The sequence below is a fragment of the Kogia breviceps genome, chromosome 7, assembly GCF_026419965.1.
Source record: "Kogia breviceps isolate mKogBre1 chromosome 7, mKogBre1 haplotype 1, whole genome shotgun sequence".
Classification (NCBI taxonomy): Eukaryota; Metazoa; Chordata; class Mammalia; order Artiodactyla; family Physeteridae; genus Kogia; species Kogia breviceps.
In genome coordinates, this window is record NC_081316.1 from 97,161,449 (window position 1) to 97,185,601 (window position 24,153).

A 24,153-nucleotide genomic window follows, 5' to 3' on the forward strand; every position below is an offset into this window, starting at 1 on the left:
CTTCTGCTCTGCAGTAGTTATTTCCACTATTTTATCTTCCAGGTCACTTATCCGTCCTTCTGCCTCAGTTATTCTGCTATTGATCCCATCTAGAGTATTTTTCATTTCATTTATTGTGTTGCTCATCGTTTCTTGCTTCCTCTTATTTCTTCTAGGTCCCTGTTAACTGTTTCTTGCAAATTGTCTATTCTATTTCCAAGATTTTGCATCATCTTCACCATCATTATTCTAAATTCTCTTTCAGGTAGATTGGCTATTACCTCTTCATCTGTTAAGTCTGGTGTGTTTGTATCTTGCTCCTTCATCTGTTGTGTGTTTTTCTGTCTTCTCATTTCGCTTATCTTACTGTGTTTGGGGTCTCCTTTTTGCACGCTGCAGGTTCGTAGTTCCTGTTGTTTTTGGTGGCTGTCCCCAGTGGCTAAGGTTGGTTCAGTGGGTTGAGTAGATTCCCTGGTTGGGGGGACTAGTGCCTCTGTTCTGGTGGATGAGGCTGGATCTTGTCTTTCTGGTGGGCAGTTCCTAGTCTGGTGGTGTGTTTGGGGATGTTGGTAACCTTACTATGATTTTAGGCAGCCTCTCTGCTAATGGATGGGGCTGTAGACCTGTCTTGCTCTTTGTTGGGGATAGGGTGTCCAGCACTGTTCTTTGCTGGTCCTTGAGTGAAGCTGGGTCTTGGTGTTGAGATGGAGATCTCTGGGAGATTTTCGCCGTCTGATATTACGTGGAGCTGGGAGGTCTCTTGTGGACTAGTGTCTTGAGGTTGGTTCTCCCACCTCAGGGACACTGCCCTGGTGCCTGGCTGGGGCGCCAAGAACCTTTAATCCACACGGCTCAAAATAAAAGGTAGAATAAATAGAGAGGAAAGAAAAGGAAGGAAGGAGGGAGAGAGGGAAGGAAGGAAGAAAGGAAGGAAGAAATGAAGGAAGGAAGCAAGAAAGGAAGGAAGGAAGGAAGGTGCAGAGGAAGAAAGGGAGGAAGGAAGAGAGGAAGGGAGGAAAGAAGGGGGAAGGAAGGAAGGAAGGAGGAAAGAAAGGAAGGAAGAAAGGAAGAAAGAAAGGGAGAAGACAGAGTAGTATAAAATATAGTTATTAAAATAAAAAATAATTATTAAGAAGAAAAATTTCCTTTAAAAAAAAAAAAACAGAAAAATGGGTCAGTCTAACCCTAGGACAAATGGTGCAAGCAAAGCTATACAGACAAAATCTCACACAGCAGCACACACATACACACTCACAAAAAGAAAAAAAAGGGGAAAATAATTGTATATTTTGCTCCCAAAGTCCACCTCCTCAACTTGGGATGATTCGTTGTCTATTCAGGTTTTCAACAAATGCAGGGCACTTAAAGTTGATTGTGGAGCTTTAATCCGCCGCTTCTGAGGCTGCTGGGAGAGACCTCCCCCTCTCCTCTCTGTTCGCACAGCTCCTGGGGTTCAGCTTTGGACTTGGTCCCACCTCTACATGTAGGTCGTCCGAGGGCGACTGCCCTTCGCTCAGACAGGACGATGTTAAAGGAGCAGTTGATTCGGGGGTTCCAGCTCACTCAGGCTGGGGGGAGGGGGTGGCACAGGGGCGGGGCGAGTCCGCGGCGGCAGAGGCCGACGTGACGCTGCACAGGCCCAAGGCGCGCCATGCGTTCTCCCGGGGAAGCTGTCCCTGGATCCCGGGACCCCGGCAGTGGCGGACTGCACGGGCTCCCGGGAGGGCCGGTGTGGAGAGTGACCTGTGCTCACACACAGGCCTCTTGGTGGTGGCAGCAGCAACCTTAGCGTCCGACACCCGTCTCTACTGTCCGTGCCGACAGCCGCGGCTCGCGCCCGTTTCTGGAGTTCCTCTACGCGGTGCTCTTAATCCCCTCACCTCACACCCGAGGAAGCAAAGAGGCAAGAAAAAGTCTCTTGTCTCTTCGGCAGCTCCGCGCCCGCTTCTGGGGCTCCTTTAAGCGGCGCACTTAATCCCCTCTCCTCGCGCCCAGGCAGCAAAGAGGGAGGAAAAGGTCTCTTGCCTCTTCGGCAGCTCCAGACTTCTCCCGAACTCCCTCCCGGCCAGCCGTGGCGCACTAGCCCCCTTCAGGCTGTCTTCACTCTGCCAACCCCAGACCTTTCCCTGGGATCCGACGGAAGCCCGAGCCTCAGCTCCCGGCCCCGCCCACCCCGGCGGGCGAGCAGACAAGCGTCTCGGGCTGGTGAGTGCCGGTCGGCACCGATCCTCTGCGGGAATCTCTCCGCTTTGCCCTCCGCACCCCTGTGGCTGAGCTGTCCTCCGCGGCTCCGGAGCTTCCCCCTCCGGCGCCCGCAGTCTCCGCCCGCGAAGGGGCCTCTAGTGTGTGGGAGTCTTTCCTCCTTCACGGCTCCCTCCCACTGGCGTAGGTCCCGTCCCTATTCTTTTGTCCCTGTTTATTCTTTTTTCTTTTGCCCTACCCAGATATGTGGGGAGTTTCTTGCCTTTTGGGAGGTCTGAGGTCTTCTGCCAGCGTTCGGTGGGTGTTCTATAGGAGAAGTTCCACGTGTAGATGTATTTCTGATGTCTCTGTGAGGAGGAAGGAGATCTCCGCGTCTTACTCTTCCGCCATCTTTAAGCCGTCTCCCAATATGTACTTTTTGTGTACAGGTTTTTTCAACTCAGCATAGTGTTTTTAAGATTTATCCATGTTTTTTGTATCACAGTGGTTTGCTTTCCAAAGTGATTGTACTGTTTTACACTCCCACCAGCAAAGTATGAGAATACCACTTAATCCTCATTCTCTCCAGTGTTTAGTGTTGTCATTTAAATTTTAGTCATTATGGATGTATGTAGTATTATCTGAGTATAGTTTTGATTCCCATTTCCCTCATGTTTATCGATATTGAACACTTTTTTGGTATTTTTGGTACTCTTATTTTCTTTAAAAAGTGTTCAGATTTTTTGCCTGTTTTTTTTTTTTTTGCGGTGTGCGGGCCTCTCACTGTTGTGGCCTCTCCTGTTGCAGAACACAGGCTCCGGCCGCGCGGGCTCAGCAGCCATGGCTCACGGGCCCAGCCGCTCCGCGGCATGTGGGATCCTCCCGGACCGGGGCACGAACCCGTGTCCCCTGCATTGGCAGGTGGACTCTCAACCACTGCGCCACCAGGGAAGCCCCTTGCCTGTTTTTTTTCTATTGGGTTGTTCCCTTTTATTAGTGAGCTGTGAGTTCTTATATATTCTGTATGTAGGTCCTTTGTAAGATACAGGTTTTTCTTTTGTGGATGTTGCTTTCTATGTTTTGTATAGGAAACCTTTGTCTACCTCTGACACTAGGACAAAAAGATAACCTTCTGTTTTCTTCTAGAAGCTTTATAATTTTTAGCTTTCATATTTACATTTAAGAGCCACCTTAAATTGATATTTGCATATAGTGTAAGTTAGGGATTAAATTTCATTTTTTTCTTTTCTGTATGGATAGCAAGTGGTTTCATCACCATTTGTTGGAAATACTTCCCATTCCCCACTGGGTTGCTTTGGTGTCTTTTGTGAAAAATCAAGTGACTTAAAAATATGTATGTTTTTCTGGACTTTTTATTCTATTCCACTGAATTAAATGGGTATCCTTTGGCCATTAGAAACAGCCACATTTAATATAGTTCTGCAGTAAGTCTTTAAGTCAGCTGATATAACTTTGTTCTTTTTTTTCCTTGAGTGCTTTTGATATTCTGGTATTTTGCTAGTATATAAAAATATGGTTGATTTTTGTATATTGATCTTACCTCCTGTTACCTTGTTAAAGTATTTCTAGTAGTTCTTTTTTAGATTTCTTAAGATTTTCTGTGTAAAAAATCATGTAATCTTTGAATAAGGCAGGTTTATTTCTTTCTTTCTCATCTTTATACCAGTTATTTCACTTTCTGGATTGATGCACTGGCTAGGATCATAAGTACAGTGTTGAACAGAAGTAGTGAGAGTGGGCATCCTTGCCTTTTTTGGCAAGCTTAGGGGAAAAGCCTTAATATTTTGTCATTAAGTACAAAGTTAGGTGAGGGTTTTTCATAGATGCCTATAATTGGGTTGTTTTTTATTCCTAATTTGCTGAAAGTTTGATAATGAATGGGTGTTGACTTATTAAATGCTTTTTCTGTGTTGAAATGACCAGAGGGTTTTTCTTCCTTATTCTTTTGATGTGGTGAAATACATTGATTTGGGGGAGGGGAGTAGGGAGACAGAAGAGAGATTTATTTAAAGGAATTGGCTTATGTAATTGTGGGGGCTGGCAAATCCAAAGTTTGTAGGGCAGGCTAGCAGGCTGGAAATTCTTGGGCAGGAATTGATTATACGTCTTTGGGCAGAATTTCTTCTCAGAAAGAAACCTGAGGGAAACCTCAGTTCTGCTTTTGATTTTTATTTTGTATTGGAGTATAGTTGATTCACAATGTTGTGTTAGTTTCAGGTGCACAGCAAAGTGATTAAATTATACATATACATATATCCATTCTTTTTCAGACTTTTTTCCCATTTAGGTTATTACAGAATATTGAGTAGAGTTCCCTGTGCTATGGAGTGGGTACTTGTTGATTATTTTTTTAATATATGGTAGTGTGTATATGTTAATCCTAAACACCTGATTTATCCCCCACCCACACACGCTTCCCCTTTCATAACCATAAGTTTGTTTTTGAAGTCTGTGAGTCTCTTTGTTTTGTAAATAAGTTTGATCAATTCTTTTTAGATTTCACATATAAGTGATATCATATAATATTTGTCTGACTTACTTCACTTAATATGATAATTTCTAGGTCCATCCATGTTGCTGCAAATGGCATTATTTCATTCTTTTTTGTGGTTGAGTAATATTCCATTGTATATATGTACCACATCTTCTTTATCCATTCCTCTTCTGATGGACATTTAGGTTTCTTCCATGTCCTGGCTATTGTAAATAGAGCTGCAATAAACATTTTGGTACACGACTCTTTTTGAATTATGGTTTTCTCAGGGTATATGCCTAGTAGTGGGATTGCGGGATCGTATGGTAGTTCTATCTGTAGCTTTTTAAGGAACCCCCATACTGTTCTCCATAGTGGCTGTACCAATTTACATTCCCACCAACAGTGCAAGAGTGTTCCCTTTTCTCCACACCCTCTCCAGCATTTATTGTTTCTAGAGTTTTTGATGATGGCCAATCTGACCGGTGTGAGATGATATCTCATTGTAGTTTTGATTTGCATTTCTCTAATGATTAATGATGTTGAGCATTCTTTCATATGTTTGTTGGCAATCTGTATAACTTCTTTGGAGAAATGTCTATTTAGTTCTTCTGCCCATTTTTGGATTGGGTTGTTTGTTTTTTCGATATTGAGCTGCATGAGCTGCTTGTATATTTTGGAGATTAATCCTTTGTCAGTTGCTTCATTTGCAAATATTTTCTCCCATTCTGAGGGTTGTCTTTTGGTCTTGTTTATGGTATCCTGTGCTGTAAAAAAGCTTTTAAGTTTCATTAGGCCCCATTTGTTTATTTTTGGTTTTATTTCCATTTCTCTAGGAGATGGGTCAAAAAGGATCTTGCTGTGATTTACATCATAGAGTGTTCTGCCTATGTTTTCCTCTAAGAGTTTGATAGTGTCTGGCCTTACATTTAGGTCTTTAACCCATTTTGAGTTTATTTTTGTGTGTGGTGTTAGGGAGTGTTCTAATTTCATACTTTTACATGTACCTGTCCAGTTTTCCCAGCACCACTTATTGAAGAGGCTCTCTTTTCTCCACTGTATATCCTTTCCTCCTTTATCAAAGATAAGGTGACCATATGTGTGTGGGTTTATCTCTGGGCTTTCTATCCTGTTCCATTGATCTATATTTCTGTTTTTGTGCCAGTACCATACTGTCTTGATTACTGTAGCCTTGTAGTATAGTCTGAAGTCAGGGAGCCTGATTCCTCCTGCTCAATTTTTCATTCTCAAGTTTGCTTTGGCTATTCGGGGTCTTTTATGTTTCCATACAAATTGTGAAATTTTTTGTTCTAGATCTGTAAAAAAAAATGCCAGTGGTAATTTGATAGGGATTGCATGGAATCTGTAGATTGCTTTGGGTCATAGAGTCATTTTCACAATGTTGATTCTTCCAATCCAAGAACATGGTATATTTCTCCACCTATTTGTATCATCTTTAATTTCTTTCATCGGTGTCTTATAGTTTTCTGCATACAGGTCTTTTGTCTCCTTCGGTAGGTTTATTCTTAGATATTTTATTCTTTTTGTTGCAATGGTAAATGGGAGTGTTTTCTTAATTTCACTCTCAGATTTTTCATCATTAGTGTATAAGAATGCCAGAGCTTTCTGTGCATTAATTTTGTATCCTGCTACTTTACTAAATTCATTGATTAGCTCTAGTAGTTTTCTGGTAGCATCCTTAGGACTCTCTATGTATAGTATCATGTCATCTGCAAACAGTGACAGCTTTACTACTTCTTTTCCGATTTGGATTCCTTTTATTTCTTTTTTTTCTCTGATTGCTGTGACTAGAACTTCCAAAACTATGTTGAATAAGAGTGGTGAGAGTGGGCAACCTTGTCTTGTTCCTGATCTTAGTGGAAATGGTTTCAGTTTTTCACCATTGAGAACGATGCTGGCTTTGGGTTTGTCATATATGGCCTTTATTATGTTGAGGAAAGTTCCCCCATGCCTACTTTCTATAGGGTTTTTATCATAAATGAGTGTTGAATTTTGTCAAAAGCTTTCTCTGCATCTATTGAGATGATCATATGGTTTTTCTCCTTCAGTTTGTTGATATGGTGTATCACGTTGATTGATTTGCATATATTGAAGAATCCTTGCATTCCTGGAATAAACCCCACTTGATCATGGTGTATGATCCTTTTAATGTGCTGTTGGATTCTGTTTGCTTATATTTTGTTGAGGATTTTTGCATCTATGTTCATCAGTGATATTGGCCTGTAGTTTTCTTTCTTTGTGACGTCTTTGTCTGTTTTTGGTATCAGGGTGCTGGTGGCCTCATAGAATGAGTTTGAGTGTTTTCCTCCCACTGCTATCTTTTGGAAGAGTCTGAGAAGGATAGGTGTTAGCTCTTCTCTAAATGTTTGATAAAATTCGCCTGTGAAGCCATCTGGTCCTGGGCTTTTGTTTGCTGGAAGATTTTTAATCACAGTTTCAATTTCAGTGCTTGTGATTGGTCTGTTCATATTTTCTATTTCTTCCTGGTTCAGTCTCGGCAGGTTGTGCATTTCTAAGAATTTGTCCATTTCTTCCAGGTTGTCCATTTTATTGGCATAGAGTTGCTTGTAGTAATCTCTAATAATCTTTTGTATTTCTGCAGTGTCAGTTGTTACATCTCCTTTTTCATGTCTAATTCTATTGATTTGAGTCTTCTCTCTTTTATTCTTTTTTTTTTTTTCTGGTATGCGGGCCTCTCACTGTTGTGGCCTCGCCGGTTGCGGAGCACAGGCTCCGGACGCACAGGCCTAGCGGCCATGGCTCACGGGCTTAGTTGCTCCGCGGCATGTGGGATCTTCCCGGACCAGGGCACGAACCCGTGTCTCCTGCATCGGCAGGCGGATTCTCAACCACTGCGCCACCAGGGAAGCCCTCTCTTTTATTCTTGATGAGTCTGGCTAATGATTTATCAATTTTGTTTATCTTCTCAAAGAACCAGCTTTTAGTTTTATTGATCTTTGCTATTGTTTCCTTCATTTCTTTTTTATTTATTTCTGATCTGATCTTTATGATTTCTTTCCTTCTGCTAACTTTGGGGGTTTTTTGTTCTTCTTTCTCTCATTGCTTTAGGTGCAAAGTTAGGTTGTTTATTCAAGATGTTTCCTGTTTCTTAAGGTATGATTGTATTGCTATAAACTTCCCTCTTAGAACTGCTTTTGCTGTATCCCATAGGTTTTGGGCCGTCGTGTCTCCATTGTCATTTGTTTCTAAGTATTTTTTGATTTCCTCTTTGATTTCTTCAGTGATCACTTCGTTATTAAGTAGTGTATTGTTTAGCCTCCATGTGTTTGTATTTTTTACAGCTCTTTCCTGTAATTGATATCTAGTCTCATAGCGTTGTGGTTGGAAAAGATACTTGATATGATTTCAATTTTCTTAAATTTGCCAAGGCTAGATTTGTGACCCAATATATGATCTATCCTGGAGAATGTTCCATGAGCACTTGAGAAAAATATGTATTCTGTTGTTTTTGGATGGAATGTCCTATAAATATCAAGTAAGTCCATCTTGTGTAATGTATCATTTAAAGCTTGTGTTTCCTTATTTATTTTCATTTTGGATGATCTCTCCATTGGTGAAATTGGGGTGTTAAAGTCCCCTACTATGATTGTGTTACTGTCGATTTCCCCTTTTATTATGGCTGTTAGTATTTGCCTTATGTATTGAGGTGCTCCTATGTTGGGTGCGTTTAATGTTGTCCCAGAGGTCTCTGAGACTGTCCTCAGTTCTTTTCATTCTTTTTTCTTCTGCTCTGCAGTAGTTATTTCCACTATTTTATCTTCCAGGTCACTTATCCGTCCTTCTGCCTCAGTTATTCTGCTATTGATCCCATCTAGAGTATTTTTCATTTCATTTATTGTGTTGCTCATCGTTGCTTGCTTCCTCTTTATTTCTTCTAGATCCTTGTTAAATGTTCCTTCCATTTTCTGTATTCTGTTTCCAAGATTTTGGATCATCTTTACTGTCATTATTCTGAATTCATTTTCAGGTAGACTGCCTATTTCCTCTTTATTTGTTATGTCTGGTGTGTTTTTATCTTGCTCCTTCATCTGCTGTGTGTTTTTCTGTCTTCTCATTTTCCTTATCTTACTGTGTTTGGGGTCTCCTTTTTTCAGATTGTAGTTCCCGTTGTTTTTGGGGGCTGTCCCCAGTGACTAAGGTTGGTTCAGTGGGTTGAGTAGTTTTCCTGGTTGGGGGGACTAGTTCCTCTGTTCTGGTGGATGAGGCTGGATCTTGTCCTTCTGGTGGGCAGGTCCACGTCTGGTTGTGTGTTTGGGGATGTTGGTAGCCTTATTATGACTTTAGGCAGCCTCTCTGCTAATGGATGGGGCTATAGACCTGTGTTGCTCTTTGTTGGGCATAGGGTGTCCAGCACTGTTCGTTGGTGGTCCTTGAGTGAAGCTGGGTCTTGGTGTTGAGATGGAAATCTCTAGGAGATTTTCACCGTTTGATATTGCGTGGAGCTTGGAGGTCTCTTGTGGACCTGTGTCCTGAGGTTGGTTCTCCCATCTCAGAGACACAGTCCTGGTGCCTGGCTGGAGCGCCAAGAGCCTTTAATCCACACGGCTCAAAATAAAAGGGAGAAAATATAGAAAGGAAAGAAAAGGAAGGAAGGAGGGAGAGAGGGAAGGATGGAATAAAGGAAGGGAGGGAGGAAGAAAGGGAGGGAGGAAGAAAGGAAGGGAGGAAGGAAGGAAGGAAGGAAGAAAGAAAGGGAGGAAGGAAGAGAGGAAGTAAGGGAGGAAGGAAGAGGGAGGAAGGAAGAAAGGGAAGGAGGGAAGAAAGGAAGGAAGAAAGGAAGAAAGAAAAGGAGAAGACAAAATAAAGTAGGATAAAGTATAGTTATTAAAATAAAAAATAATTATTAAGAAGAAAAATTTCTATTAAAAAAAACAAAGAAAAACGGTTCGGTCTAACCCTAGGACAAATGGTGAAAGCAAAGCTATACAGACAGAATCTCACAGCAGCACACACATACACACTCACAAAAAGAAAAAAGGGGAAATAATAGTATATCTTGCTCCCAAAGTCCACCTCCTCAACTTGGGATGATTTGCTGTCTATTCAGGTATTCCACAAATGCAGGGCACTTCAAGTTGATTGTGAAGCTTTAATCCGCTTCTCCTGAGGCTGCTGGGAGAGACCTCCCCCTCTCCCCTTTGTTCACACAGCTCCTGGGGTTCAGCTTTGGAGTTGGCCCCGCCTCTGCGTGTAGGTCGTCCGAGGGCGTCTGCCCTTCACTCAGACAGGACGGGGTTAAAGGCGCAGCTGATTCGGGCGCTCTGGCACAGGCCGGGGGGAGGGAGGGGCACGGATGCGGGGCGAGCCTGAGGCGGCAGAGGCTGCCGTGACACTGCACCGGCCCAAGGCACGCCGCGCGTTCTCCCGGGGAAGCTGTCCCTGGATCCCGGGACCCCGGCAGTGGCGGATTGCACGGGCTCCCGGGAGGGGCGGTGTAGAGAGTGACCTGTGCTCGCACACAGGTCTCTTGGTGGTGGCAGCAGCAACCCTAGCGTCCCACACCCGTTTCTACTGTCTGTTCCTACAGCCGCGGCTCGCGCCCGTTTCTGGAGCTCCTTTACGCGGTGCTCTTAATCCCCTCTCCTCTCGCCCGAGGAAGCAAAGAGGCAAGAAAAAGTCTCCTGTCACTTCGGCAGCTCCGCACGGGTTTCTGGAGCTCCTTTAAGCAGTGCGCTTAATCCCCTCTCCTCTCGCACCAGGAGACAAAGGGGCAAGAAAAATTCTCTTGTCTCTTCGGCAGCTCCACGCCCGTTTCTGGAGCTCCTTTAAGCGGCGCACTTAATACCCTCTCCTCGCGCCCCAGGAAGCACAGAGGGAAGAAAAAGTCTCTTGCCTCTTCGGCAGCTTCAGACTGTTTCCCGGACTCCCTCTGGGCTAGCTGTGGTGCACTAGCCCCCTTCAGGCTGTGTTCACGCTGCCAACCCCAGTCCTCTCCCTGCGATCCGACCTCCGAAGCCCAAGCCTCAGCTCCCAGCCCCCGCCTGCCCCGGCCGGTGAGCAGACAAGCCTCTCGGGCTGTTGAGTGCCGTTTGGCACCAATCCTCTCTGTGCGGGAATCTCTCCGCTTTGCTCTCTGCACCCTGTTACTGCGCTCTCCTCCACGGCTCCGGAACTTCCCCCTCCGCCACCCGCAGTCTCCGCCTGCAAAGGGGCTTCTAGTGTGTGGGGATCTTTCCTCCTTCACGGCTTCCTCCCACTGGTGTAGGTCCCGTCCCTATTCTTTGTCTCTGTTTGTTCTTTTTTCTTTTGCCCTACCCAGGTACGTGGGGAGTTTCTTGCCTTTTGGGAGGTCTGAGGTCTTCTGCCAGCGTTTGGTGGGTGTTCTATAGGAGAAGTTCCACGTGTAGATCGAGCACACATTCTTTTTTTTTTTTTTTTTTTTTTTTTGTGATATGCGGGCCTCTCACCATTGTGGCCTCTCCCGTTGTGAAGGACAGGCTCCGGACGCGCAGGCTCAGCGGCCATGGCTCACGGGCCCAGCCGCTCCGCGGCATGTGGGATCTTCCCGGACCGGGGAACGAACCCATGTCCCCTGCATCGGCAGGCGGACTCTCAACCACTGCGCCACCAGGGAAGCCCCGAGCACACATTCTTAATGGAAGATAAACATTGTCTGGTGCCTGTGTGATTCTTTTTTTTTTTTAATTGAAGTACAGTTAATTTACAATGTTCTTAACATTGTTAATATACAATGTTAGCTTCAGGTGTACAGCAAAGTGATTAAGTTATACATGTATATTTTTTCAGATTCTTTTTTCTTTTAGGTTATTACAAAATACTGAGTATAGTTCCCAGTGCTATACAGTAGATCCTTGTTGGTTATCTGTTTTATATATAATAGTGTGTATATGTTAATCCCAAACTCCTAATTTATCCCTCTCCCGCTTCATGATTCTTTTATATGCAGTGCGTAGGATTCAGTACAACATTACTAGTCCTGTGATGGCAGAGAAACTTATGGTCAACTAAGAAAAAAATAATTTCAGAAGCAGACTCTCAGGTGATCCCACTATTGGAGTTAGCAGCTAAGGACTTTAAAATAAGTAAGATTAATAGCTCAACCACAGTGATATACCACTCATGCCCACTAGGATGGCTAGAATTAAAGAGACATTAACAAGTGTTGGTGAAGATGCGGAGAGAGATTGGGATCATTATAGTTGGTACACAGCTACTGTGGTAACGGTTTTGTAGTTCCTCAAGAAGTTTAACATAAAGTTAACATGTGACCCATCAGCTCCACTCCTGGGTATATACCGAAAAGAAATGAAAACATATATCTAATCAAAAACTTGTACATAGGGCTTCCCTGGTGGCACAGTGGTTGAGAGTCCGCCTGCCGATGCAGGGGACGCGGGTTCGTGCCCCGGTCCGGGAAGATCCCACATGCCGCGGAGCGGCTGGGCCCGTGAGCCATGCCCGCTGAGCCTGAGCGTCCGGAGCCTGTGCTCCGCAATGGGAGAGGCCACAACAGGGAGAGGCCCGCGTACCGCCAAAAAAAATTAAAAAAAAACTTGTACATAAATGTTCATAGCAGCATTTTTATTTATTTTTTTGTGGTACGTGGGCCTCTCACTGTTGTGGCCTCTCCCGTTGTTGAGCACAGGCTCAGCTCAGCAGCCGTGGCTCACAGGCCCAGCCGCTCCGTGGCATGTGGGATCTTCCGGGACCAGGGCACGAACCCGTATCCCTTGCATTGGCGGGCAGACTCACAACCACAGTGCCACCAGGGAAGCCCAATAGCAGCATTATTCTTAATAGCCAGAAAATGGAAACAACCCAAATGTCCATTATCTGATGATGGATAAGCAAATGTGGTATATCTATGCAATGGAATTTTATTTAGTCATAAAAGGCAAGAAATTGTGATACATGCTACAATATGAGTGAAACCTTGACACGTGAAATAAGCCAGACACAAAAGGACAAATTTTTTATGATTACACTTATATGAGGTATCTAGGATAGGCAAATTTATTGATACAGAAAAGTACAATAGACGTTACCAGGAACTGAGGATAGGAGGGAATGGAAAGTTATTGTTTAATGAGTATAGGGTTTCCGTTTGGGATAATGAAAAAGTTCTGGACATAGATAGTGATGATATTTGCAGAACATTGTGAATGTACGTAAGGCGACTGAATTGTACACTTAAAATGGCTAATATGCTAAATCTTTTGACCTTGATAAAAGGATAATTTTTTTTGAAGGAATGAATGGATATGTGCTATGATCCAGATGAATCATAAAAACATTATGCTAGGGCTTCCCTGGTGGCGCAGTGGTTGAGAATCCGCCTGCCGATGCAGGGGACACGGGTTCGTGCCCCGGTCTGGGAAGATCCCACATGCCGCGGAGCGGCTGGGCCCGTGAGCCATGGCCGCTGAGCCTGCGCGTCCGGAGCCTGTGCTTCGCAACGGGAGAGGCCACAACAGTGAGAGGCCCACATATCACAAAAAAACAAACAAACAAAAAAAAAGTTATGCTAAGTAAGAGATACCAGTCACAAAAGGTCACATATTGTATGCTTCCATTTATATGAGATGTTCAGAATAAGGAAATCCATAGAGACAGAAAGTAGACTAGTTATAACCAGGGACTGGGAGGGAGGGATAGCTGGAAAATGAGATTTGGCTATTAATGAGTATAGGGTTTGTTTTTAGGGTAATGAAAATGTTTAAAATTTTATTTTAATGATAGTTGTACAACTTTGTGAATATACTTTAAAGAAACATTGAATTGCACACTTCAAATGGATATATTGTATGGTATGTGAATTATATCTCAGTAATAATCTTAAATAGATCATGAATAATAACAAGTAAATAATACATATTAATAGACAGATAGGTGGAAATTGTTACCTGAGAAAAGGTAAAATATCTATAGCGATATGTAATTGGAATCATAGAGAAAAGAAAAGGAGGCATGAGCTATTGACCAAAATTTTTCCAAATTGCCAAAGATGCCAACTTTTGTATTCAAGCAACTCTTTGAATCTTAAGCATGATACCGGCAAATTAAACCATTCCTAGGTACATCATAGTAAAACAGCTAAAAACTAGAAAAAAAGAAAACAAAACACAAAAAGCCAGAGATCGGGGAATGACACAATACCAAAGAAACAACAATAAAAGACTGAAAACTGTCTTCTCAGCCTGTTGAATTGGAAGAAGGGAGATTGACCACTGTAGTTATTACAGCAGTTCATACAGAAGCTAGGCATTGGCAATGTGAATAGATTGGAGGAGATGGATAGATTCTTATGAAGTAAGTTAGTGGTCTTTAGACTTGCTATATCTACCTTGAGAAGAGATACAGAAGGAATTCCCAAGAATATGCCAGTGTAGATACTTTTAAGGAAATCACTTTCTAAATCCTCAACTTCCACATCTACTTTTTTCTGAAATTGAGCCCTCTGGTGGAAGCATTGCAGTTTCTCCTTTCACTTCTCCTTTCCAGAATTACTCTTCCCTATTTTGTAAAGAAAGGCATATCTCTCTTCATTCTTACTGTGGTATGTGCCTTGAATTGTAAAATGCCTCCAAGTTGTGTAAGAAAGGAATATTTTGAAATATTGGTATTGTTGTACAGAAAATGAATTTCTAATGACTAGATATTATATCCTTTTGAGAAATGGTTTCTAATTATTTGCTTTCAACACAATTGATGGCTAGTTTGATCCATTATTAAAAAATAACTTTTTTTGTTAGATCAGTGTGTGTTTTTTTAGCAAATAACTCAGGAGGTGCTCAATGAATTGAGTAACATTATAAGAAAAACTTCTTCTAGTCCTATCTATTAATGTGAATAAGACTTTTTAGGGAAAAGACATAAATTTATAAATACAAAAAGTAGAAGTAAAATTGATGATTTCCTGCGTTCATAATTGGGAGGGAAAAAAGTTTCATCCACTTCATAGACAAAATTTTGCATATGCATATGTTTTATACACACACACAATATAATTATGTTGTTTTGTTAAGTCGTGTACTTATAATAATTTGGACAACTCATTTCTGATAACAGTTGAATTTTATCTATACATAAGTTTTAAAATGTTGAATTTAAATTTATTTACATATATAGTTTGGAGAAGTAGGATAAAGAATAAATAAAAGACTTTCAAACATAAAATACGATACACTCATGTTAAAGTTTTGTTAGGAAAGTGAAATAGAGATGTAAGTTCATTGTTTAAGGAAAGTTTGTTTATAGTTTTTTGTAATGGAGGATGATATATATCATATCACGTGAAATTTAGGTTACATTGGATATGTCTCAAAGAGTGAAGTAACAGTTTTAACGTATATTGATTGGTGTTCTGAATCAGATCGTGAAAAACAGGGGAGGATGCTACTTGTGTGACATCTTGCAAATAAATCGAACACTGAGTGCTTTAAAAAAAAAGTTTTAAACGTTAACTTATAAATATGCAAGGATTTACACAGTTTTTCAAAACTATTTTAGAAGCATCTTAATAAACTCTTTTAAAGATCATTGGCAAAGTTGCCACTAGAGTGAGGCAAGGTGGCACGTAGGTTACAAAATACAAGGAGGTTTCACTCTCAGTGTTCTCCAAGTGCACTTATGGGAACCTAAGAGTGAGTGCCTCCTTAAACTATGCACCCTAGATGTAGACTTGCTTACCCTAGTCCCATTGGATCTATACAACATAAGAAATCTGTGAAAAATTGGCTTTCGAAAAAATATTTGCAGATTCAGTCATTTTCATCAACTGCTTTTAATTTGTTTTTTAGGGTGGGATTAAAAACTCAGCCTGAATCAAAATGCCCTGAGCTGCTTGCCAATTACTGTGACATGTTGCTAAGAAAAACGCCATTAAGCAAAAAACTAACCTCTGAAGAGATTGAAGCAAAGCTTAAAGAAGTGGTACATAAATCTTTTTAACTTGAAATTTTTAAATTATCTTTGAATTTGTGTTTTGCTTATAAGGCTTTCTGTGATAGCCTCAGTTTTTTTTTTTTAAACGTATATCTCTAAGCAACTAATGTTATGAAATTTTACCAGTGCAAGATCTCTATAGAGCAGTTATTTTTCTTACTGAAAATTTTTATTCTGTAGCTACCAGAAAGGGAAATAGTATTTAATTCTTCCCCTTTCTTGATTATTTTTAAAAGTCAGTTAAATTCTAGCACGTATTAAAGGACAAAAAAAGGGAAAATGGAGCTAGCTGGTGGTATTTGGAATGATATTTGAGAGATCGGGAGTTTTTCACTTCTTTCTTTTTGTGAGAGCCCAAAATAGATAGCCAGGGATAAATGAGTGTAGATAAAAAGTTAGTTGCTTTCATATTTCTTTGTCTCTGCTTGTTATTGTAATATGATATAAGCCAAGGACATCACATCAAAGAGGAAAAAATTAGTAAGTAAAGATATAGAGAAAGTATAGACAAAGAGGGTTAGAGGGGGGAATTCAATGGCAGTCCAGTGGTTAAGACTGCTTTCACTGCTGGGCCCAGGTTCAATCCCTGGTCGGGGAACTAAGATCCCATAAGCTGCATGGCACAGCCAGCAAAGCGGGGGGTGGGGTGGGGGGTGGTTAGAGAGAAGATTAGTGTCAGAATAAAGTGAAGAAGAAATGTAGAAGAAAAACATGGGGAAGAACCATTGATTTTCATGTAAAGTTTTATCACATTTTATATAAAATCTCAAAAATTAATGTTCCTAAGAACTAAAAGGTTATTTGGTTACAGTCTCAAATTTGTTAACTTTTAAAGTATTAAAGTATTGTAGTATTTCAGGACTGGTTATTTTTCAGAGATGGGCAATTTAGTAAGCCTCTGTCTGTATTTACTTATATAAATTTCTGAATTTTGACAATTGGGGATGTAGAAAGGTCTAAATGAGGGGGGATTGCTAAGAGTGTATGTAAATTGAAAGTAACTTTTTTTTCTGTACAGCTCTTGGTACTTAAATATGTACAAAACAAAGATGTTTTTATGAGATATCACAAAGCTCATTTGACACGACGTCTTATATTAGACATCTCTGCTGATAGTGAAATTGAAGAGAATATGGTAGAGTGGCTAAGAGTAAGTAAAATTTTAAAAAACATTTGGTTTTCTTAAAATAGCACATGGTTCATGTGTGTGCTTAAGTAATGCATTTTGGTGATATTGTTAATATTGAAGAAATATGGAATGTTTTAGAAGAATATAGCATCAATTATATAAAATAAAGTATATTTTCTTAATAAAGACTTCTGGTGAAGCACCTTTGCTCTTGCTTTGCTTCTGTTGTTTCACTCTTTTGTATCTCAGCTCTCATTTGAACTGACCTTAATTAACGGACAAATCGTTTCATTTTTGAGATGTTTTTAGTACTAAATATTTAGCCATATAGATGTTTGTAAATAAGTACATCTCTTAAGGAAAAAGAACCAATAGGTAAAAGGTGATGGCTTATTTAGGTGAATCAATGCTAATTATGGCTAAATTCCCATGTTAAAATATTTTACGTCTGTTCCTTTCAGTCCATTTTAATGGAATTTGAGTTATATTAGTATAACATAAATGAATATGTCTTTCATTTATACATATGGTGGTATATATAATATTACATTAATATATAATAAAACATTTATTATAATGTGTATAATTATATGTATTTTATATATATTTTTTCATGTATATGTGTATTTCAAATTAAAGATTTGTAGATAGCCCTGTTTTGCCTGGTAGTGTGGGATAGTAAAAATTACTGTGCAGGTGATCTTAATATTAACAATCACTGGGAAAAATTACTGTTTTGTGACTTCGAAGTTTTTGTCAAAATATTAAAAACCTCTTATTATCTGTTATAAATATATAGGAGAAAGAAAAAATTAGTAAAATTAATATGTATTTAGTACACTGTAATTTAAAACAAACGCTCAGACTTAAAGTGTTGTATTTCTTTGAAAAAACTGCTATTGCAATTCATATATCTGATATTGTATATAGAATATATAAAGAACTCTTACAACTCAACAGTAAAAACAACTCAGTTAAAAATGGACAAAGAATTAGAATAGACATTTCTTCACAAAAGATATATAAATGTCCAATAAATGTATGCAAAGATGCTCAACATCATTAGTTATTAGGGAAATGCAAATTAAAACCACAGGAATAGCTGAAAATTCAGACAATAACAGATGTTGGTGAGGAAGAGGCGAAATTGGAACCCTCATGCATTGCCCGTAAGAATTTAAAATGGTGCAGCCACTTTGGAAAACTGACGGTTCCTCAAAAAGTTAAATATAGAGTTGACCTGGCAATTCTACTCCTAGGTAATTCCACTCCAGAGAAGTGAAAACATATGAGCACACAAAAAATTGTACATGAATGTTCACAGCAGCATTATTCATAATAGCCAAAGAGTGAAAATAACCCAGAAGGTCAGTCAGCTGATAAATAGATAAAATATGGTTTATTCATATGATGGAATATTTTTGGTAATAAAAATAAATGAAATGCTGATATATGCAACAATATAGATGTACTTTGAAAATATTATGCTAATAAGCAAAGAAGCCAGTTAGACCACATACTGTATGATTCCCTAATACAAAGTGTCCACAGTAACCAAATCTGTAGAGCCAAAAAATAAATTAATGGTTTTCAGGAATGGAGGAGTGGGGGAACATGGGGAGTGACTGCTAGTAAGTATGGAGTTTCTTTTGGGGATGATGAAAATGTTCTAAAGTTAGATAGTGGTGATGGTTGCATAACTCTGTAAATATACTGAAACCTGATTAATTGTACACTTTAAAAGGGCAAATTTTGAGGTACGTGATTTATATCTCAATAACACTGTTACTAAAATGAAGAGTAGTTTGACTAGTACTTGCCTTCTTGTCATGTAACTTACAAGTTACTTAGTGAGCACCTTTTGTATACTTTGAAGAGTTCTCATACTCTGTAAATTTGGATCAGCTTCCAAACTTTTGTCTTTTGGTCTTTCAAAGTCATGAAAGTTTTTGCTGGCATCACTTCCTCTTCTTAATTTTTTTGTCACTACCACTTTTCTCATTTATGTTGATAATTTGCCTTCATTAAGTTCCTTGTACCTGCATGTTTAGACTCTTCAGCATTGGCATTATCAACAAACATTACAACCACAGTTAGCTCTTTCTTCAACTCCATTTATGTTCTGTTTTATTTTCATTTCCAACATTATTCCCTTCCTTCCTCCTTCCCTCCCTCCCTCCCTCCCTCCCTTTTCTTTCCTTTCCTTTTCTTCTTCTTTTATTTTTGGTGTACTTTTATCATCTTTCTTGACCAACTACCTCTTTCAGTTATCAGTTTTTGTAAAATGTCATGTGGATTTATCAGTGGAAGACATGATGCAACAAAGCTACATGCTTTGCTGTCTGTGGGTGAACTGAATAAACAGATGACTAACAGATTTTGAAAGAAATATTGTGATTGGTCACTGATATGATGTGCTCTGTTATTTGTTAGTGATTTGTAGATTGAGGAGCTAGAAGTGAAATTTGTGCTTTATGCATAACTCAGGTTTAATATATAATGGTAATTGAAAGTTGAACAGTGTTGTTGGGGTACTGGTGTTCTTTTAACTGTACTGTGGTAACTGAAATTTATGCATATTGGAATCATGCAGAGAATGCTGGGATTGCCTGTATATTCTGTTTAGGTTCTAAGAATCAAATTTAATAGGTATTAGATTATAAACATTCTATAAATATAAGAGAGAAGAAGAATTTTGTATTAAAGCATCTAAAACTTAGTTTTCCATTAAAATTTTTCCTAGTAGTATATCAGATTATTTATTATTTATTACTTCTTCTGTCTTTGGTTTTCATAGGAAGTTGGTATGCCAGCAGATTATGTAAACAAGCTTGCTAGAATGTTTCAGGACATTAAAGTATCTGAAGATTTGAACCAAGCTTTTAAGGAAATGCACAAAAATAATAAATTGGCTTTACCAGGTATTATTTTATAATTACATACATTTTTTTAAACATTTTACAAAAGAATATCTTTGTTTTCTAGTAAATTAAAAATAAAACTAAGCAGTAATAGAGACAAAGATGTTTCAAAGTCCACATTCCTTGAAAATATCCTACAAAGCAGAATTTAGATTTACTAATTCTTATTTTGAAATAGAAAGACACTTTTAACAAAATCTTTAGAGTCTTATTTTTCACCAAAGCTTATCCTCTGTGTATGTATTTTGAATTTTACCCATTGTCAAGATTATTTGCTTTATATTTTCTGATATACTTTCCTATAGCTGATTCAGTTAATATAAAAATTCTGAATGCTGGTGCCTGGTCAAGAAGCTCTGAAAAAGTCTTTGTCTCACTTCCTACTGAACTGGAGGATTTGATACCTGAAGTAGAAGAATTCTACAAAAAAAACCATAGTGGTAGAAAATTACATTGGCATCATCTCATGTCAAATGGAATTGTAAGTAGATGGTGTGTTAGTTCAGATATTGGTTTGGCTGAAAGTAGCAGGACTCCAAATAAGATTTGTTTAAACAAGATAGATCTTTCCTTCTCTCAGAAGTGAAAGTTTGAGCAGGTATAGCAGATCTGTTCCATGAAGTTGTTAGGGACATAGACTTCTGATTACAGCACCATCCTTAAGGTATTCCCTTGCCTGCAGAATCCAATATGATCCTCTCACTATATCTATCTTCCAGCCCAACAGGAAGGGAAAGATGTGAGGGTATAGCTTCCTTGAACGGCAACTTCTAGACGTTTCCCCCATTATTTCCACTCAAATCTCATTGGCCAGAACTTAGTCACATGGCCACATTTTTGCTCAGGAGAGCTGGGAGGTGAGCCTTTCTTCTGGACAGTCATTAAAGTCTGCTAAAATTTTTATTACCATGTAAGAAAGGAAGAATGGATATTGAAAGACAACTCGCAGTCTTTTTCTATATAATCTCATATAAGAGATATTATAGTAGATGGTAATCATCATGAAGAGATTCTTATTTTTTTAACTATTTTATCTGTTATAGATAACGTTTAAGAATGAAGTAGGTCAATATGATTTGGAGGTAACAACATTTCAGTTGGCTGTATTGTTTGCATGGAACCAAAGACCCAGAGAGAAAATCAGCTTTGAAAATCTAAAACTTGCAACTGAACTCCCTGATGCTGAGCTTAGAAGGACTTTATGGGTTGGTTTGTTTTTATGTTTTTTGTTTTTAACATTGCATCCTCTCACACAGTGGGAAACATGTGTTGGCTTGTGTTATAATAAATTTATGAATTCATAACACTCAAATGACTTTTAAGTAAGACAAATACACTAGTGAGGTATTTATGGAAAAAAAATTGAAAATAAGCAAGTTACTAAGACAGAGGATGGCAAGAGAGAAAGAGATTGAGTTGGTGTTTAAATGTTGCCTGTAAAGAGTATGACCAAAGATTTCATATTGAAAATGTGTTCAAAGATTTTTATGATAACCAAAATTCTAAGAATAAGATGATTTTGGTCCTTTTGAGGCCCTGTAAAATGTACTTATTAGCCTCCTGTTCAAAACTACATTTTACCCCCTACTCCATATGCCTGTTAAAAGTTCCAAAATAAATTATTACCTAGAGAGAAACAGCTGGTTTATAACCAGCAATGATGTTTGCTGTGGTCATATATGACTCATCCCTCTAGTTTGTTGTGGTGGTGGTTTTTTTGTTGTCTTATTGTAGAGAGAGCATTTATTACTTCCTCATAGCCAACTCTTTTCTCCTCATTCTCTTTCTTCATTATGCATTTATATTGTTATATTTGTGGAAGTACCAAATAAAATTTTGAATTATGAATTTGTGCTCATAATTTTTTCTCACCTATATTGGTCATGTTGTAGAATTGATCTTGGTATTCCGTAGTGTTTATAGAAGCTAATTGTTTTCTCTTTATTCTTCATAGTCTTTAGTAGCTTTCCCAAAGCTCAAACGGCAAGTTTTATTGTATGAACCTCAAGTCAACTCACCCAAAGACTTTACAGAAGGTACCCTCTTCTCAGTGAACCAGGAGTTCAGTTTAATGTAAGGTTTTTTTGATTGATCTAAAATAAAAATACCTAGTTTGAATTTTAATGTTTTATTTTTAGCAAAATAATTTTCCTTACATGATATTTAAAACATCTGTATGCTGTCATCACTTTAGATATATGCCATTTGTTGTTTATTAAACATATTAATGAACTAGAGATGTTTATTATTTCTTTACATATTTTTCATGGATACATTTTGGTGTCTGACATACTATATTGCTTTCCATCTTTAAAGTAAACATCCTTTTGCACTCTAAAGCAGCTTTATCCACACAGAGTACTGTTTCCTTTAGATCCAATTAGAAGATAATGTTGAGTTACAACCCACATATCTTCAATTATCTAATCACTTTCTTGGCAATATAAATTATATTAACTTTGTTATTACAGGGAGCATAGTCACACTTATTAACAGAGCTTTTATCATGTTTGAGGGAAATCATAGGGTTCATTTTAATAAAGCTACATATTATTTGTTACTTTTCCCTTAAACAGTGTTGGATATTAATTTTTAGACTATTTCTAAATATTTTCTCTTAGACATTGTTGCTATAATATGATGTTTAAAAAGCCTTTCATTGTAAAATATTTGATTTAATGTTTTTTATAGAAAAAATGCAAAAGTTCAGAAAAGGGGTAAAATCAACTTGATTGGACGCTTGCAGCTCACTACAGAAAGGATGAGAGAAGAAGAGAATGAAGGAATAGTTCAACTAAGGATACTGAGAACACAGGTTTGTAATATTAAGACAGAATGTCTAAATTTTGAAAAACTTTGTTTTTTAATCTTCAAATCTTTTTTTAAAATTAAAGGAATGTAGGTACTCAGACTTTTCGTACAGAAGAGCTAATTTTCAATTTACTGAAACTTAAAAATCGTATTAGTAACTTCTTTTAGTTGCTCTAAGAGATGTCTATATGACTTGGTGGTCTCTGGTAGGTTCTGTTGGTTGGGCAAAAACCTTGGTTTTAGGTTATGCTTCTCTGACTGCATGTCAAAGAGAATAAATATATATCAGCAACAAGTATGATTCTAGGATTGAGTATTTAAAATTTAATTTTAACACTTCTAATTCCATTGTAATGGGAAATTAGGGACACTTTAAAAAGCGTATTTTAAAACTAGGATTATACCTTCTGAACATGATAAAGAATACCTATTGCAAACTACTGTGTGGCTGTTTTAACTTGAGAAATAGTCTTATGAAAACCAAATTGTCCCACTTTTACTGTTTTCATTTAATATTGTTTGAAACTATTGGCCAATGCAATCAAGCATGAAACAATAAAGAAGAAAAGATTAAAATTTTTCACTACTTGTAGATCATATAATATGATAAAGGAACAGAGAAAAGATAAAAATCAAATGCTTTTCTATTTAGCAATAAACAAATAAATAAATAAATTTAAGAAAATAAAAGAAGAAACCAGAGAATTCACAGGCATTTCTTTAAAAAGCAGTGTGTTGGACCTGTATGAAGAGAGGGGCTTTTGCATGAGAGATTCAAAAGGAGATTTGAATAAATAGAAAGATCATGTTCTTTTTTTCTTACTAAATTTTTTAATTGACTTACATACAATAGAATACATATTTCATAGTTTTCAGTATGTTTTGCTAAATGTGTACACCTGTGTGACCATCACCTCAATTAAAATACAGAACATTTCTCTCACTCCAGTAATTTCCCCATGTCTCCATTCAGCCAATCTCCCCCTTCAACCCATCTGATTCCTATCACCATTGCTTTGTTTTGCCTGTACTTGGTCTTCATATACATGGAATCAGACAGTGTACTCTTTGTATCTGGCTTCTTTTTAACATGAAATACCTTTTTGGGTTTTTTTTTTGGCTGCTTTGGGTCTTCGTTGCTGCATACGGGCTTTCTCTAGTTGCGGTGAGCAGGGGCTACTCTTTGTTGCAGGGCACGGGCTTCTCATTGTGGTAGCTTCTCTTGTTGTGGAGCACAGGCTTTAGGCACACAGGCTTCAGTAGCTGCAGCACGCGGGCTCGGTAGTTGCAGCACGTGGGTCCTAGAGCACACGGGTTTCAGTAGTTACGGCACGTGGGCTAAGGAATTGTGGCTCATAGACTCTAGAGCGCAGGCTCAGTAGTTGTGGTGCACAGGCTTAGTTGCTCTGTGGCATGTGGGATCTTCCCGGACCAGGGATCGAACCTGTGTCTCCTGCATTGGCAGATGGATTCTTAACCACTGTGCCACCAGGGAGGTCCGAAATACCATTTTTTTTTTCGGCGGTACGCAGGCCCCTCACTGTTGTGGCATCTCCCGTTGCAGAACACAGGCTCCAGACGCACAGGCTCAGTGGCCGTGGCTCACGGGCCTAGCCACTCCTCGGCATGTGGGATCTTCCCGGACCGGGGCACGAACCCGTATCCCCTGCATCGGCAGGTGGACTCTCAAC

At 39.0% G+C, this 24,153-nt stretch overlaps 1 protein-coding gene across 2 annotated transcripts in view; it reads left to right on the top strand.

The window, feature by feature from the left end:
• Positions 1-24,153, top strand: part of CUL5 (cullin 5) — a 130,522-nt gene that overhangs the window by 85,031 nt on the left and 21,338 nt on the right. For both annotated transcript variants that reach the window (XM_059070358.2, XM_059070357.2), the window contains exons 12-18: positions 15,457-15,589; positions 16,620-16,751; positions 19,528-19,651; positions 19,957-20,132; positions 20,695-20,856; positions 21,606-21,724; positions 22,343-22,466. In XM_059070358.2, coding sequence (XP_058926341.2) covers positions 15,457-15,589; positions 16,620-16,751; positions 19,528-19,651; positions 19,957-20,132; positions 20,695-20,856; positions 21,606-21,724; positions 22,343-22,466 — 970 coding nt within the window. The remainder of the gene's footprint in view (positions 1-15,456; positions 15,590-16,619; positions 16,752-19,527; positions 19,652-19,956; positions 20,133-20,694; positions 20,857-21,605; positions 21,725-22,342; positions 22,467-24,153) is intronic.